The sequence below is a fragment of the Phalacrocorax aristotelis genome, chromosome 17 (genome assembly GCF_949628215.1).
Source record: "Phalacrocorax aristotelis chromosome 17, bGulAri2.1, whole genome shotgun sequence".
Taxonomy (NCBI): Eukaryota; Metazoa; Chordata; class Aves; order Suliformes; family Phalacrocoracidae; genus Phalacrocorax; species Phalacrocorax aristotelis.
In genome coordinates, this window is record NC_134292.1 from 1,005,153 (window position 1) to 1,022,533 (window position 17,381).

General features: G+C 47.8%; 1 protein-coding gene across 25 annotated transcripts in view; it reads right to left on the reverse strand.

The window, feature by feature from the left end:
• EXD3 (exonuclease 3'-5' domain containing 3) overlaps positions 1 to 17,381 on the reverse strand; it is a 301,170-nt gene that overhangs the window by 94,405 nt on the left and 189,384 nt on the right. For 2 of the 25 annotated variants that reach the window (XM_075112181.1, XM_075112180.1), the window contains exon 22: positions 7,110 to 8,966. The exons of 20 other annotated variants lie outside the window; for them this stretch is intronic. In XM_075112181.1, coding sequence (XP_074968282.1) covers positions 8,910 to 8,966 — 57 coding nt within the window. In that variant the 3' untranslated portion in view covers positions 7,110 to 8,909. Of the gene's footprint in view, positions 1 to 7,109; positions 8,967 to 13,451; positions 14,653 to 15,245; positions 15,435 to 17,381 lie in introns of those variants that run through there. 3 more of the 25 variants (XM_075112175.1, XM_075112176.1, XM_075112179.1) reach the window with 3 other exon arrangements.

Sequence of the window (17,381 nt, forward strand, 5' to 3'; positions counted from 1 at the left end):
GGCAGCAAACCCCAAAACACACAGAGAGAATGCTGGTTAATCAAAAGGTTTTACTGCTCAGGTGTTCAGACTGAACACAAATCTTGACTCCCCCCCTACCCCGAAAGCAAACACTTTTCCCTGCAAAGATGTTTGGTCACAAAACTCTGCAGCACATTAGTACTACTCTGGATTTTCTTTTCAATTTCATAATACTGCCTGCAAAAATTGTGAGCTTTCCTAACCCCTGATTTTCTTTGCAATAGGAAGGAGTCTTAGAAAGTTCAACCCAGCTGCTCTACACTGCTGCAGTCTCACTTCATGGTGTGGCACAGATGCTGCCTTTCCATTTTCTTTGTGGATTCCCTGGAAACACCCAAATTCTTGTCTATAAACACATTTTGAGAGCAAGTAAGTCCACGTTATGAAAACAGCCTAATGCTTTCAGCTCCTGGGCTTAAATCCTGCTGGCTGAGCTCTTCTCTGCTTGCTGTCGAGCAGTGCAGCAGAAGTCTAACAGCAGGAAAACCCTCACTGTGAAATGACACTTGGGTGCTAAGCCTCAATAAATCCTTAAGAGTTGTGGTGGACTCACAAGTCGTTTGTTTTATTGCAGACTAAAATCCCTCTTAACAAACACTTTTCTTGAAATTAATAAGAACATATGAACTGATTTCAGCGCAGGGTCAGGCTCCTGGACCTTCTCACCAAGGTAAAGGTCCTTCTTACCTACCTCTTACCTGAACATCTCAAAGCATTGAGTGGGTCACAGAGGCTCTCCCAAAAGCTGGCGAGGAGAGAGAGGGACCTGCAGGCGGTCACTCCATCCTCATGTGCCACGGGACAGGTAGAAGCAGCCCTGGAGACACCTGTGTCTCTTCCAGGAGCTTACTCCAGCTGCCTAATTGTTAGGAGTCCAAAGTTTGGGGACATGAATGTCACCACAAGGACCCTTGAGTTGCCACTCAACGCCAAAGGGAGCCTCTGTGCTGATTTCAGAATGACCTGAGATGGGCCCCAAGAGAGAAATATTTCATGAAGCACTCACGGCCCTTTTCTATGTTAGGATCAAATTAATATCAATCCCATATCAGTTCGAGGGACCCTCAGAGGTCCTTTCCAACCTCAGGTGTTGAAAGATTCCAAATAATTTTTGTCTTTTTCTTGTTAAAGCCATTTGAGGACAAATACACTGAGGTCATCATAATCGGTAACACAGGCAAATGTTTTACACCCTTACGTGGGCTCGGGTACATTGCTGGGGGGGGATATCCTGCTGGGAATACCACGAGCTGGAAGAGCTGCGCTTGGTCCTGGCTGGCAGCTGTGCCCGGAGCCGTGGCTGGAACGGCGCCTGCCACAGTCAGCGTGGGCCCTTCGCCTTGCTTGCTATTGCACAGTCTCAAAATACCCGGAGTGACTTTGGGAGTATAAAACAAAACAAAAGTCCAAAGTGACAGTTTAGACAAGGACAGTAGAGTGATAGACAATGGAAAAATTACCAAACTCTGGAGAGGTGACATATATGGGAAACTGGATGTCCTACCTGTGAAACAAGGCTGAAACCTTTACGGTGACCACTGAGGTACTAGCACATTTTGCCTATAAAGGGACCATGGGTGAACACCCTAACTATTCTATTTTGTATAAGTAACACATAAACTATCAAAAAATACTCTAAAAATGTTTTTAAAGCTTTTTATGATAGTGTAGACGCTCCCTACTATGAGAAATACTCATCTTCTGTGCCAACCTGCTCTCTCCTATCCCCGCGGCTGAGCCCAGTACACACCTGTTAGCTCCAGTTTGCCTCTCCCATTGAGGAGATTATACTCAGAAACCCATTTTCAACAACTGAGTTGCAGGCACATCATTTTAAGGATTTATTGAGGTAGGTTTCTAAAAGCCTCCCCGTCTCTTTCTCCTGGGCTATACTGCAATACTGGTGAAACATTATCCAGCTTTTGATAATCTTGCAATTAAAAAAAAAACACTAAGAAAATAAGAAAGCATCCCAACATCTGTCATAAAGAAATAATTGATTGTGCAATCTATGGATGAAGCTTGGGTATTTGACAACTAAGGAGGAGAAAAGTTTGGATGTGAACAGTCCCACTGGCTGAGAACATTCTCACGCCTGAGCAGGGATGGGAATAAAACTCAGTAGGGCTCACAGCCGCGATCGCTGCTTTTCTCGCTAAACTTCACTTCACTTTCTTTTGTTTAGAAAAATAACTAGATAATTATAGCAAGCAAACAAACATTCTTTTTCTTAGAAAAATCATAACATCATCATAAAGTGAGATCAGAAATGGTGGAAAAGATATTGTATTAATGTTGATGAGAGCCCATACATGTTATGCAGCAAGAAAAACAAATGACTCCCTGTCAGATGGAAGAGAATGTTTCTTCTCAGATAGAGAAAGAAAAACACAAAGCGGCTCAACTGCATCCCCAAAATTGTGCAATTTACTTTGCATATTTGGCAGCAAAAGTAGAAGAAGCAGTTTATAATCCAGGGTTTTCACACAAATGACAGGTTCTTGGTTCTTGAAGGAGTATTTCATTTTGGTATGCTTTTTTAATTAACATTCTAATAGTACGTTAGAATTAAAGGAATACCATCGACTTAAAACTCACATAGCTGTTTGAGCATTTTTAATGACTAGTGTCACAGCAATCCCTAGACTGACCGTAATTGAAGTAGACCAGAGAACCAGCACTTCCCTGGGTACTTTGGAGCTTACATGTATAACTGAAGCATTTTCTGTACAGCCAATTTCTCCGTGTACCTGTGCCGGGCAGTTCTGCCCTTCATGCAGCAACAGGGGAAGCCTGCGAGAGGCCCAGCTAGCAATCCATCCAAAAGCTGCAGGTGGGCAAGGGCTGCATGCAACAGCTGGGGTTTAGTTTTCTTTAACCATTTCACTATAAAGATGTGAACGGCTGTATATTTTATTGTTTTTAAGTGTTGATCTTAATTGCATTAAGATGGAAGTTACACATAAAACAACCCGTTAGGCTCCATTTTTGCCCCAAGACTTCGTTCTGTGTTTCAAGATATGGAACAGCTGGTGTGAAACACATCTAGAGAGAATGAAAAGGGCTCTACCTGCCTGCAGAAACAGTTCAAAATGGGCGAGAATCTCCCAAAACCAGTGATTTTTGGAAAGGAGCCATACCAGGCAGTTCCCCCGGCCGCTATCGGGGCAGCAAAGGGAACCAACTCTGCTGCCTCCAGAAAGGAAGGAAAAAAAAAACCCATGAGGGAAGCGAAACTGTGACAATTTTTAAGTCCTAGGGACAGAGTCCTATGACTGGGCACAGTCCTGTGTCACATGAAAGGTGTGGGAAAATGCTGAAGCATTGGTTACACTCGCATTTCTAGCTTCAAAAATAGCCTGAGAACCAAACCATTACTTCATAGCTGTGGCAGCTCCCATGTGCAGCGCTGCCAGGAGGGTCTGCAGAGTCCCAGCCCGACCAGCGTGGGCAGGACCCAGCCCGCACACCTGGCCAGGGCACTAAAATGTTAATCCTGCTCCTGTGCTAGAGAAACAGCCCTGATTACACACAGACTTTAAACCCAGGCCTAAGCACTTGGCTGGAATTATAAGTGAATTTAAGCTTAGACTTAAACCTTGAAGACTTCCCGGTTAGTAAGGAATGTTCCAATTATCTCATCCAGAGTACCCAATCGCTCTGCTGACTTTATAAATGACACAAAACCACACACAAATTACATTGACACTAAGAACAACGTTTAACAGGGCTGCCCTTTGCAATGCTATCCAGGTTTATTCTGTTTACAGTCTGATGACTGCCCTAATGCCCCAAATTACCCAGTCTCCAACATGAGACATAAACAGGCAGACATTTGCCTACCGGTTCTGAGGACAAGATTATTTTTTTTCATGAGTTCTGATGGGGATAATAAGAATAAAACTGATTTTTCTTTTCAGCATTGGCTGTCCTGGTGGTGCAGAGCGTGTCTGTTCAGAGAACATCCAAAACGCCTCACTGTTACGGCTCAGCACGCTCTGTGTCTGGCTGAGGCTCACAGCTTCTTCGCCTTGGGAAGGCACAGGCTTCTAACCTGTATAAAACATTTTCTTGCATGGCTGATGTTCACTGATGTCCTGCCTGGAGGGAGCCTGCCAGAGCATCATGCACAGCCCGGGGCAAAGCAGGACGCTGTGGTGCTGAGCAGCCGTGCCCCTTGCAGCCTCCTTGCACGGCTCTTGCTCCTGCCAGCACCCAACTTCGTCTCCCCTCCACACGGAGCTGACAGCTCTGCGATAAGACAGGAGACAAGCACAGCTTGTACCAAAGTGCTGCGCCGGCGTCAGGCCAGGTACATGCTGCGGTGAACAGTCACCTCTAAGGAAAAGATGGGAAACCTCCAGAAAATAGAACAAACTTCACAACTACCTGCACAAACCAGCTGGGGGGCTCAGCCCCTGCGCTCACTGCCAGAACAGCAAGGAGGTACAAGACACCCTCTTGAGAAACCCCGCTTCACGCTGTGTTGGAGTGCAGGGGAAGAGAGTCCCGTCCGCTTGCCAAGCAGCGACTGCCTGTTGCACTCTCGTTGGTGTCCCCCCCACCCCGACAGGCCCTGTGGAGCTGTAACTTGCAGGTGGCCACTGGTCCTCAACATTGTTTTAATGCTATATATGTGCATCAGCCCCACAGCGATTTTACCCTGCCCTGCAGTTATGGTAGCTGTATGGCACTTCAGGAGCAAAAGGAGAAAGACAATCCCTAAAACACAATGTGCATACGACCCTCCTCTCATCTGCCATACGCCACCCTGGCCGCAGGTGCAGGAAAGCTGTTTTCCCGTACAGCAATGAACGTGACGCTGCGAACTGGGTGTCGCTGCAGCAAGCAGGGGGAACTGCAGCACCCACATCTGTCACGGGGCTGCAGTTTGCACTGGCACTTGCACTCACCATGGACTTAAAGTGGAGGGGGACTTAAAAGCTAGCAAGAGCATCCATAAATGCATGCAAAAATATAACAAGAAAATATAAATGCAGATGCATTCACCAGTTCCAGACACCTGCCACACAGTTTAGCTACTCAGTGTTACGGTAGGGCCACATCCAGTGGCCCTAGGCTGCTTCTACATGAGCAAAGTGATGAGGAAAAAGGGAATAGGGAACAAACTATCGGCTTTGCCCCCGAGGATACTCTGCTCTCTGAAGGCCCGGGTCCGTATCAGTCTCGTCTCCTTTTTCTGTCAGCTCGGGGTGTTCTTCCACCCAGCCCAGCACAGACCGCTCCCATGTTTCTGCTGACACAGCTGTTTCTTGACTGATGCGGTAAACCAATTCAGTGAACTCATCTGTGTTGCAAGTAACCCTGCAAAAGGCAATTATTTGCACTCCATGTCTTTTTTTAAATTTTGGAATATTTTTTTGCATACTTTAAGCAGCTAAATGTAATTTTCATTTTTTCCATTGCTTTAGCTGTCTGGTGGCAGTGAGCATTAACTGCTAATTAAACACCCTTTTCCAAGGCAGATTTCTAAAAGTGATTTTGAAAAATAAGATTCTTTAAAAACTAAAAAAAAAGGCAACAGCATTTCCTCTTCAGAAGAGCACTGTTAGTCAGTAATAACTAAAAATGCAACTCCTGCTAGAGAAGAGGCGTACAGAACGCTGGTGCTAAATGCAGCCACCCAGGAACTCAAACAGCTGAACGGGAGATGCGTGGCAAGGACCGGGCTCTCAAGAGCCTCAGACTGTTCACCCTTAACGTGAGTTTGCAGGTATTTTTAAACCGCATCTGAAAGCGGTAAGTACCGACGCCTCCTGCGAGAGCTGAGTTTGTAGCCAGGCAGCTGGCTGGCCACCAGCGAGGGCTCAGGTTCTGGTAGCCCACAGAGTTCAGTGTCCTTTTGTTTCCCTCTGTCTATAAGGGAGGAGCACGAGGAAAGATGCACGTACCCATATAGTCTGAAATGCAACCACCCGAAAAAGAGGTCAGAGCCCCATGGGGACTGAACGGGCAGAGGCTGGTCACCACAGACACTGTTAGCTCTCCACAGTGCTTTCATCATTTCATCACTCTAGGCTTTATCCTGTTGCTGCTGTTTACAGTGGCACGGGTCCAGGTGATGTGGAGCGGAACAAGTGCCCTTCCCAGACTGACCACCTCCATCCCATGAGGCTGGAGGCTCCTGGAGCTCAGGAGCTGGATTCTGTATTTTTCTGGTCTCTTTGTGGTTGGCATGGAAGAGACAGCTCCACAGGTTGTGAGTTCCCTTATTCTGTCATCTCTGTCTCTGTTTTCCCTAGACCTTGTTTTCTCTAGATCTCCTAGCTCTGCACAAAGCATTGCATGATGTTTAATACATGGGCATTCAAAATGAGGAAGGGTGATGAACAGTGGGCAATTCTTTTTCCAGTGATCTCATCACTATGGTTAAAAAGGGGAAACTCAGATAAGCTTTGTGGTCTAATACATAGAAATACCTATATTCCTTAGAAACAGAGTTTCAAAATCCGTGTGCAAAGACACACATAATTCACACGTACAGATGCCATGATTTGTTGCTCAAATCAGGACTCTGCATTCAGAAATTCTTTGCTAATCTGGATGTCTGTTCATGCGTGTATTTAGATTCCTGTGCATGTTTGTACTTGTTACAGTAACTATATGCAGGAATCAGGCACACCTTGTTTGTACATCTTTACCCAGACAGTTGCATATTTGGCATGACTGTGCAGTCCAGAGAGCATTTATGAATGAATTAAACCACTTGACAGAATCAACTGCTTGGGGAAAGGACAGGCAAGAAGCAGCTCTGCTTTGTATCACTTAACATTAAAAGTACGGAGGATTGACATCTTCCATCCTTGCCTCAGCTCACACTGTTCAGCCTTTTCTCCTAAGGATGGGGAGCGGACTCCTGTCACTCCAGAGCTGCCAGAGCACAGTACCTGCAGCGCAGGAGTTAACTGGGAAACTCTCTGCATGCATTGACCTAAACTGGCCCAGCTTATTCTAGTATCATAACTATTAAAGCAAACTATTGCCATAATTACTTCCATGTATCTATCTCATTCCAAATCATTTAATTTCAAAACCAATTATAAGTCATTAGAGGAATTTCTACAACCATTCCCTTTATTGGATGCACAGGAATGATCTGTAATTCATCTCTGCTGACAGTGCCCCTAAAAAGGCTTTGAAGGACTTTCTAAGAGGGAAAAAACATTCTGTCAAGACAAATTTCCCTCATTTTCCCCTTCTTTTATCTAGGGAAAATGTCTAACATGAACACAGGGTCTTCAGTTCTGAGTGCAGTTTAGAGTTTATTTCCAGCTTCGTGTCAGTTGCAAGACTGGGGACGATTCAGTCACCGCTATTGAAACTTTCCGTGGCGATGCAGCAAAGATGGTTTATGAGCCGTCAGTGAAACAGGATGAGCAGAGTCTGTGTCTCAACAGGCTCAACAGAAACCAGCAGATTTGTTCCTTCTCCCTCTACGGCCAGCTGCAAGACTGACGTGACCTCAGGCAGGGGGCAGGATTTTTCACCAAATAACTTCTATCTTAAGAACCCAGACCCACTTAGCTCACTTTCCTAAGCACCATGGCTCACGCTGAGCTCATCTGCACCCCCCCAAACCTCCGTGTGCCAGAGCCCTGGTTCAGAGACCCAGTGGAATTCAAACCCTATGAATTCAGCCCAAATATTTTGCACTTTTCAAAAGTACCCAGGAAATCTTCATGATCCAGTGAGAGCTGACTTGCACCCACCGTCCTAAGGCTCGCTGCCTTGCAAAATCTTGCCCTTGTTTCAGAGGAAGGCAGCCTCTTCCCAAAAAAGAGGCTTGATGTGGGCCGGTGCCAAGGATGCACTGTTGCTGTGATGGTGGTTACCAGCTTCTCACCTGCAGAGAGGCGGTTCACATTGGGAAGGGAAAGAAAAGCATCGCTGGCAAAACACGAGAGCAGGGCCTTAGGCAGCAGGTTTCTGGGCAGCTATTCCTGCCGCAGCATCAGCATACCCTATCTGCGAGACCTCTGGGTAATTGTGTATTGGCCTAGTGCAGGTATAGCAGCACTTTGAGCTTCCTCTGGGTGGGCAGGCACTTCTGTTACTTGGGGGCAAATGTCTGCAGATTATTTAACTCAAATGATCGAATACACCTCACATAATATTCTACATATTGCCCATGTGAATCCTCTTGCTCTGCAATTTGGCAGTTACTGGCAGACAACTTCTGGGAAAACAGATTTTAAACTTCGGGGCTAAACCCAAGGTAATCTGCGTTAGCTCTCAAAGTAGAGCTTTTCTGTCCAGCAGACCTGATCTTTTTTTCACACTGCTTTTGCACTAGCGCCCCAGCGACCAGCGCTACGGCGCCATCCGTACCTTCAGCTACAAGAGTGTAAGTCCAGTATTTGCATGTACAGGCAATTTGATGTTTCTATGTAAAACAGAGTACTACTGTCACATGTCTTAGCCTTCGTACAGATTTTTTCCTGAACATTTTGCAGTCCTCTTTCCTATTTTGATAAAAGAAAGTTACTTTCTAAAGTGAAGGCTTATCATTTCTGGTGATCTAAACAGATGTGACTTGACAAAGGGGTCCATTGTAGGGCCATGTTAGTGCTTTATTTTTTAACGATGAAGGCTTTCGTTGTTTGTTATGGTGAGAAATAGTTTCCCCTCCAGATAGCCCCTTGAGAAATTCATGAGAGAAAATCCAGACTGTGAAAAGTATGGCTTGTGAGGAATTTGAAACAACCTGACAGGGGAAGCAAATCATTGTGAAAATCCTATTACAGAAAGCCTGGGCTCATGACCACCTCCAGTCCCGAGTTCATCCTCCCCGACTCCAGGTGAGCTGTCTCGCTGTTGCCTGTGCGATGACTGTCCACAGGAACCAGAAACATCATTCAGCCTTTCTGTCATTCTGCTGTCCGCAGACCCACAAAGCGAGGCTCTCGCCGCATCTGCTGCTGAACCTACACAGAGGAAGATGGTCTCAAGCCAAAGACAAGGTAAGGAGGGAAGAACTGGCGACACAGCTGACTGCCATTGCATGATTCCAGCTAATCAGAGGCAGATACAGATGCAAGCCGCCCGTGAGCACTTAAGAAAAGTTTACATTTCAGCTGGGTTTCGCAGCTGGACGGCGATGGCTTCACATGCAAAGCTGATTTCTCCAGGGAGGGGTAACCCGTGTAGTGCCTCTGAAAAGCTCCAGCTTCTGATCCATTTTCAGGTTTGTTCCCCTTCCTCCTGGGCATCTTTCCATGCACATGTTAAAGTGCTCTGCTACATTGTAATGGAAGTATAGTTCAACAAATTTCAGTTTTCATTTAAGACTTCATTTTTTAAGATAGCAGAATAGTTTGGGTTCATGTCAGAAGAGTTTTAACGTCTCCAGCATCAAAAATAATCACTCGTAAATCTAAAAATACCATTTTTAGAGAGGAGATGTGAGATGCCAAGAGATTTCACACACACAAACAACTGGGGAATTGGGCTTCAAGTTCAATTTGCATTTTTTCCATGGTTACCTAACGCAGGACCCAGCAATCTGATCCGAATCACCTTGAGATTTTTCTCTTACGCTCTCGGCATCCCTCAGCGGAGCACACGTTTCCTTGCCCACTACAGGTTACGCGAAAGGCAGGAGCTCCAGCACACTGCGTTCGAAGCTCTGGCTTCAGCATGGCACTTTTCAAGAGCTGACCTGCAGCCACAGCTGGGTCTAGCTGCCACTGCGCACCAGTAGAGACTATCTCGACGCACAGTGAGGGGGATGAGCGCGAGCACAATGAATCCACAGAGCTGCCAGCGTGCAGGAAATTGGCCAATTATCCATCACTGACTTTTAGCAGAAACCGTACAAAGGGATCTTTATGGATGAGAAGATCGCAGGAAAGGAAGGAGAGAGGTGAAGACTGGGGGAGACAAACAGTGTGGTGAACTAAGATCAAGTATTTATGACTGTCCTCTGAAAGGTTGTTCTTAGTCCAGCTTATAACTAGTGACTGAATGTCAGGATTATTTAGGAGAACTTGTTAAAATGAGCAGAACAATAGTTGGTGGATAAAACCAACAATGCTTCACAGCAAGAAATACTGTCAGCAGCTTTGCTTAGTGTAAGGACTTGCATCCTTCCCAGCTGTGTTTCTCTTGCACACCATAGCAGCCATGGGAAGGGACGAGGGCAGAAGCAGTGTGCTCACCCCCTGGCATAAGCTTGTTCTCCTCACCAATGGTCCCGTAGGACCACTGGCAAACTCCTCATAGGATATTTGAGGTCCGTCAAACCTCAGGACACAGATATAAACTGGAGCAAGATGCGTCAAAATAGAAAGAAAGGGATGGAGAGAAGGAGGTCAAGTCGCAGCTAGCAAAGATACGCTGGCCCTATGGAGACAGACCCTAATTACGCTGCTGCTTGGCTAAAAAAAATTATCAGAAAATATCCATTGAAAAATTCCTTTTTCTGTCTGATACTGTACACATGAGTTCAGCATAGGAGCGTCCACGGGATAAGATGATTTTGATGACTTCCAGCCGTGTATACACTCTGCAGACTCGCTTTCCGAACAGCCGATTATCACTGTGCGGGCAGCTCATTTATTTGCTGAGAATTCTCATTTAAAAAAACTAATCAGTCAAGATTTATTTTCCTCTGATAAGGCACAGGAGGGCACTGCTAAGGTTCTGGCTTCTGCCGGTTGTCAAGCCGCTTGTCTAGCAGTTAATGTCAAGCTACCACTGCGACAGGGCACTAGCCCGTCACTTCTTTCAGCATGTGTGTCCTGGAGGTCTATCTCCAGAAACTGGGGCTTTGCTACCAGCGTTCCCACAGGCCACAAGATGGATCATTTCACTGCCTTGCTTCCTCTGGGAGAGCAGTGGGGTCTTCCAGCCAAGTAGTCAAAAGCATGCAAAGGTAGGTGTCCATGACTGTCAAGAATTGTCTGAGTCTTTAACTGAACGCAGCACCATGTCTGCCCAGAGCATCTGGAGCTGTCGTGGCAGACAGGATTTTGGGACAGCAGATTAGGCTTGTACATGCAACCTAAAGCCTGTTTTCCCTATGCTGGCCCAGATGACACTCTCATCTAGGGGAAAGTGGTACCAGGACCCTGTTGCGGCAGCTCAGCCCGCTCCTGGTTGGGAAGGAGTGGCCGCAAGGGGGGAAGAGCTCCCCTGCACAGCGCCTGGGCTTCACAAAGAGCGGAGATCATCACTGGCGGATGGACCTTCCCCAGGGCTCCGAAATCCCTGACAGCAAACAGAAATGAACTGGAAGGGAAAAAAAGACTAAAAGAAAGCCTGTGTTTGAAATATGCTTTGTTTTCTTTTAGAAAATCCAGGATCCCATCCAGTTTGAAAGACGAGGCGAGCACTGAAACAAGCTCTTTGTTTTTTGCATTAGTTCAAGAAGAAAACACTTCTTTTATATATCCCTCCGAGGTTTAAATACTGCCTCTAGCCCCCACTTTTGGCACGCAGGGAGCAGGTCACAGGTACTGCTCTCAGAGCTGCAGCAAACCAGCAAAATAATCCCTGGCCCAGCAGCCCCTCTCGTTAACCCTTCTCAGCCGGCACGGGGAGGGCGTCCCCCCACCCCGCCGTCTCCAGCACTGCTCCTGTCCCTGGTCCTGCATTTTGTCCCTGGCGTGGTGGCTGAGGGACCTGCCACCCTCACATGGGTGGCACCTCCCTCTGCCTGATGCAGGGCTGGCAGCCTCTCTGCCCCCCAGGCAGCTGTGGCCCTTTGAGCTCTGTGGGCAAACACACAGAAATAACAACCTCGCAGCGGGGTCAGGGCAAGCTGGAGGTTTTGTGGGAAAATTATACCACCTTACCAACACCATCAGCGAGGATGTGTGAAAGGAGTCCTGTGATGGCTTTGAGACTGACACGCTTCGTGGCACGGGGACAGGGTCCCAGTCTGCCCACAGCCCTCAGGGCAGAGGGGGCAGTGCCACGGGCCAGGGCAGCACGCAGAATGGCTAGGGGGGGGAATGGCTTGCTTTCATCTCCTTCCAGTGCCATGCCCAAGGCAGACCCAGCTCCCACCCAGCCCATGCTGGGAAGCCATCCCCAGGGCAGACCTCGGGATGCTCCACGAACGGCAACAGCTCCATCAGCACCCACGGTGCTCCTGGCAGCTCTCCCCTCGTGTCTGCAGCTATCTGAGAGCAGGCAGGAGCCCCCCAAAATTCGAAGAGCCACCAAAGAGTAGCCGAGAGCTTTGCTGAGCCTCGGTGTGGTCTGAAGCCTCTCGAGCAAAGTGTTGCCCTTCGCCAGGCTTGGCTTCCAACACTCTCCAAAAACACCTAAGTTAATTCCTGCCTGTAGATCACCCGGGGCCGGGTTTTCCTCTGCCCAGGGCAAAAAGGTGTTGTTTTACAATGGTCTGCTCGCCGAATGTGCTGTCACACAAACAGCGCGGCAGGCTGCAGCTGGCACCAGCGGAGGGGTAATTACTGTAATTGCTGAAGGCATCAACTCGCTCCCTGTTTTCTCTTGGCTGTGCTGACCACGCAGGTTGAAGCGTGGAAGGGTAAGTGCCAAGTGTTATGGTGTGAAGCCATTTTCCATTAAAAGCTCTTGTTTTTCATGGCTTATAAGTTACCACTCCCCGCCTCTAGTCCTTTGGGATGAGATTTGTCATGCTTGTTCTTAACCCAGTGGAGAATTTCTTTAGGAAAGTTCAATAGTATAAGTAGCAGCAATTATTCATCTGGTTTTCGTCATGGAAGATAACAGATATTCACAGAGAGTTGCCGTCTCTGTGAGGGAGGCAGCAGAAGAGAGGCTTCTGCCACGCACTCCCCGAGGTTTTCCAGGAGTAAATTCAGCAGCGGTTCCCGTACCCAGACACTGACAAACATCCACCCAAACGCAAGCACTTCATGCAGTCCCACAGGGCTGGCTTCCAGATAGCTGAGCATGAAAATGTGATATCATCAGCTAATCAAGACATTTTCCAGATGCATCCTGGGTGCAAATGTAAGTTCTAAATCTGCTTACAAAACCTTTGGGCTTGGTGTGGAGAGTCCTGAGGGAGACACTGACCCCTGTACTTGCACAAGGAAATGCCATTTACAGACGGTGACAGCTCTGCACGCCGTGTGAAGAGCTGACTCCCCTGCGCTTACCAAGCCTGCGCACAAGCTCCGGTTCAGGGGAAGAAGAAATAAAAGAACAGTTTTTTTAATTTAAAGAAAAATGCAAGGAACTTAGATGCAAGCAACTAAGTTAGTGAGGCATTATGATTGAGATCTCAAATGAGCGAATGCCAAATGTGCCAAGTGCAGAGTCCCACCCCGTCGCGTCCGTGTCCCGTGTGCGTAACGTGCCCCGTGTCCTGCTTCACAGCCTGCCATCAAGTGAGGCAGAAAGGAGCTTCATTAGCTGCTATGGAACACACAGCATCCTGATTTTGTTTAGTTTAAATCTTAACCATAATATTTATGTTAATGCTATTTATTACAATTTGTTTTTATTTAAATGCATACACAGAAGTAAAATAAAATAAAGTTGTGTTAGGCTGTTTTAAAAACAAAAACCACAGACCAGATAAGAAAGACAGAAAATATCTTTCATGTGGAGAGATGGCTGTGGGTCACTAGACACTAACACAAGAAACAGCAATTTGCTCCTACACCGAGGAACAATAAAAAGGCATTTAAGCACTTAGACGAGGAGTTGTAAAGGCAGAGCCTTAGTAATTCCACAGAAAGGGATGATTCCTCACTCTTCCACTTGAGCACAGAAAATAACATAAAAAAACCACAACCATGTCTCATTGCTGTCAGAAAACAGAATGTAGGTCTTTTTCGTGCTTTGAAACAGGATGTTGCTTTTTGACATTCATTAATTTATTTACCAAACACTGAACCTCCCCATAGATTTTAAGGTTAACAACAATTTTCCTTGGAAAAGTCCTCGTTCTGCTATCACACACCAAAATGATATTCAGCCCCAGGCTCACGACCCCAAGGGTCAGAGGCTGCACCATGCTGGTACCTGAATTGTTCCAGTGATTAATCACATTATTTCTCAGTGTGTCATTCCCCAGAAGCTGGTCAGTCCCAAACTCTTCCCACCTTGAGATAAAATGGCTCTTCTCACATGAAGCAGAAAAAAAGAAATGCCAATAGCTGCTAATAGCAATAGCTTAAACCTTGCAAGGACTCTGCCATCCCCAGTGGTGCCTTGCAAGAGGAAACACAGTCAGGGTTTCCAGCAGCAGGAGAACCATGGCACTATAAGGTCAGGTAAAACAAAGCATGGGAAATGGGCCAATCTGGGGCAAAATGGTCCTTTTTTGAGAAAATATAAACTCACTGTAAAAAGGCAAGTTCCACTTTGCGGTGTCTTACGCAAACCTCGTCCTGCTTTGATGCTTCCAGCTACGGCCAGCCCCTGGCCTCCAGTGGCCAGCACAGCAACGCTCGCGGGGCGTACCACAGCCCGACCGGCCTCGTGGGATTGATCACAACTGAATCAGTGGGGGAAAGAAAGCGCAGCTGGGTGGCAGCGGGCTGGTCCGGCGGCGCTCAGCACAGCACGGCGCATCACCGACGGTGCGGGGGAGCACGGCTCAGCGCACGCCGTCACAGCCAGGACGGCTTCGTCGCAGGGAGGCAGAGCCACGCTCATCCTCGACTGCTGGGGACAAAGGAGAAGACAAACCTAGGGGAGGTTTCTTTACTGGAGGAAGTCTCTGGAATACCAACTAAAACATTATTATATGCCTACAATGACTATGGCATGCAAATGGAAATGACCTTCCTCCCGAGGATGAGGAATTAATCTGGCGATGGTCATAAGCTCTCTCCTTTGAACACGCCGCCGAGCTGCAGTCCCTGCAGACAGCAGCCTGTTGTGTGTTGTGGTTGAATCACTACAAGCTGATGCTAGAAACCTAGAAACAAGATTTGGTCTCCTGGACCTGCTCATTTCACAGCAACATTCCAAGAAAAACTGAGGAGTAAATGGAATTTGAAAATTCTGTTGGTAAATAAAAATGTTGTTATTAAACAACTAAAAATGCACGTCCACACACTGCAAAGACAAGGAGATGATCAGCCCTGTGGTCACTGATAGACAATACAGTCATCTTCAGGCGCTCAGCTGATGGTGAGCACCATGCTCGCTCCATGGGACACCACGGTCCTTCAGACCCAGACGCAGCCTCAGAAAGGACTCCTGTGGTTTGGACCACATTTCTATGTCCCAGCTCCCACCTGCTGCTCTCAGAGAGCACCGCTGCTTTAACTGAGAGGATACCTGAAATCACAACCCAGAGAATAACACTCTGCAAAGCACACAATTTCCTCCAGAGGCGCTCAGAAACACCGAGAGGGCTCGTAGCTCCAGGTGAGGAGAGGCTGCAGCTCAGGCCATGACACAGACAGCCATGGGTGAGGGTGGAGCTTCATCATCTGCCCCTGAAACAGGACACCATGAGAGGCTGAAGGAGATCAGAATGAGCTCACGGAGCTGCCCCCATCTCCACCTGCCCCCCTTTCAGCCCCGCATCCCTGCCTCTCCCCCATGCTGCCTGTACCAGGCAGTGACGATGCCACAGCCCCAACCTCATTCCTCCCCACTTGCCTCCCACCGCTCGGGAGCGGAAGGCGCTCCAAGCGCACACCAACGCACAGCGGAGGCTGGTGAGTGCATTCCCAAGTTGGCTGCAAGGAGATGGCTCCAGCTCCTGCGACACTGCAAGTGAACACCGACCTTGGTGCTGCGGGCAGGGGCACCTGCGGCTCCGAGCAGGGGTGGGATAAAAGCATTACTCAACCTTGACTGAGCTACAGCTGTTACTGGCATTACCACTGCGTAACAGCAAGCATGGGAAAGTGCTGTTGATCGCCTCCTTCTGCAGTGCCGGTGAGCTCCCAGCTTAGCTGACAGTCCCCCCTGTGAGGTACCCCAGCTCCTCCAGCAGCTGGGGGGTCTTTGCAGCAGGTCGTTCTGAGACTACACCTTCCCTTTCCAAACCTCCACCAAAAATCCCATTTTCTGGACAACAGTAAGGAGACCGTTGGCTGTGGCTTTTTTACCACAAGCTGGTGCGGGGTAGCGAGTTGCCCCGGCCTGCGGCACTTCGACCAGGAGGTCCTGCAAGTCTTTCACCACCTCCTCGCAAATCCTGCAGCATCTTTTCCTCCAGCCTCAGCAAATGCCATTTTGTCCCACACTCGCTCACTGGAGAGTTACTGCAGTGACCGTTTCCCGCCCACGCCACGGCCGCTCACACCTCTGCTCCCTGCCCCTGACTTTCCTCTCGCTTTCAAACCCAATATGAGCTGCTTCTCTGGCCTCTCCCATTCACACCATCGCTTCTCATTCAGTGTTGAGGTGACAGAGTCACTTCTGGTCCATTCATATCTTATCGTGACATTCAACTGCCTCTTACTGTCAGAGAAGTATTTTTATGTTCTTGCCACCTCAGGAGGGTCAGGACCTCTGCAACTTGCTGTCTCCTCAGGCTCTCCCTTCTGTCTCCACCTTTATACTTGCAGAATAAATTTGGTGGCATAGGGGTCTGCCTTTTTGCCCTATGCTTTAATATCTTTGTCAGTGATCTGGATGAGGATGTTTAGCCTGGAGAAGAGGAGGCTGAGGGGAGCCCTTCTCGCTCTCTGCAACGGCCTGAGAGGGGCTGGAGTGAGGGAGGGGTTGGTCTCTTTCCCAAGAAACAAGTGATAGAACAAGAGGAAATGGCGTCAAGTTGTGCCAGGGGAGGTTTAGATTGGATATTAGGAAAAATATCTTCACTGAAAGGGTTGCCAGGGATTGGAACAGGCTGCCCAGGGAAGTGGTTGAGTCACCATCACCATTGGTATTTAAAAGACATGTAGAGGTGGCACTTCGGGACATAGTTTAGCAGTGGACTTGGCAGTGTTACATTAATGGTTGGACTTGATGATGTTAAAGGTCTTTTCCAACCTAAATGAATCTATGATTCTGTGACATCACTATCACAATGCTACTAGCAGTGCTCCTCAGGAATGCAATGTTGACCCCGTTATGTTTTACACCCACAACACATTGCATGCTGGTGTAGGCTGCTGATTTGCTGGCTGCTTACCGGCTTCCTAAAATCAATGTGGAAAGGAAGCAGAAGTGACTCAAAGATACGCCCAACTAGCATTGTCTGGACAGATAGAGTCTATCCAGATCGACTCCAGCAGAGTCTCACGCTGAAGGAAGATCAGCAGCAGTGATGGCCCCAGTGCTGAGCCAAATCTTCCAATATGAAAACAATTTCAGTTAGAGGCCACAAACAAGAAACACAGTCACACTCCTGTTTGAAACATATTGCTCACAGAGTCTGAAACTGCTCTTCATTGAAGAACTTCTCCTGTGACCTTCACGCTACAGGT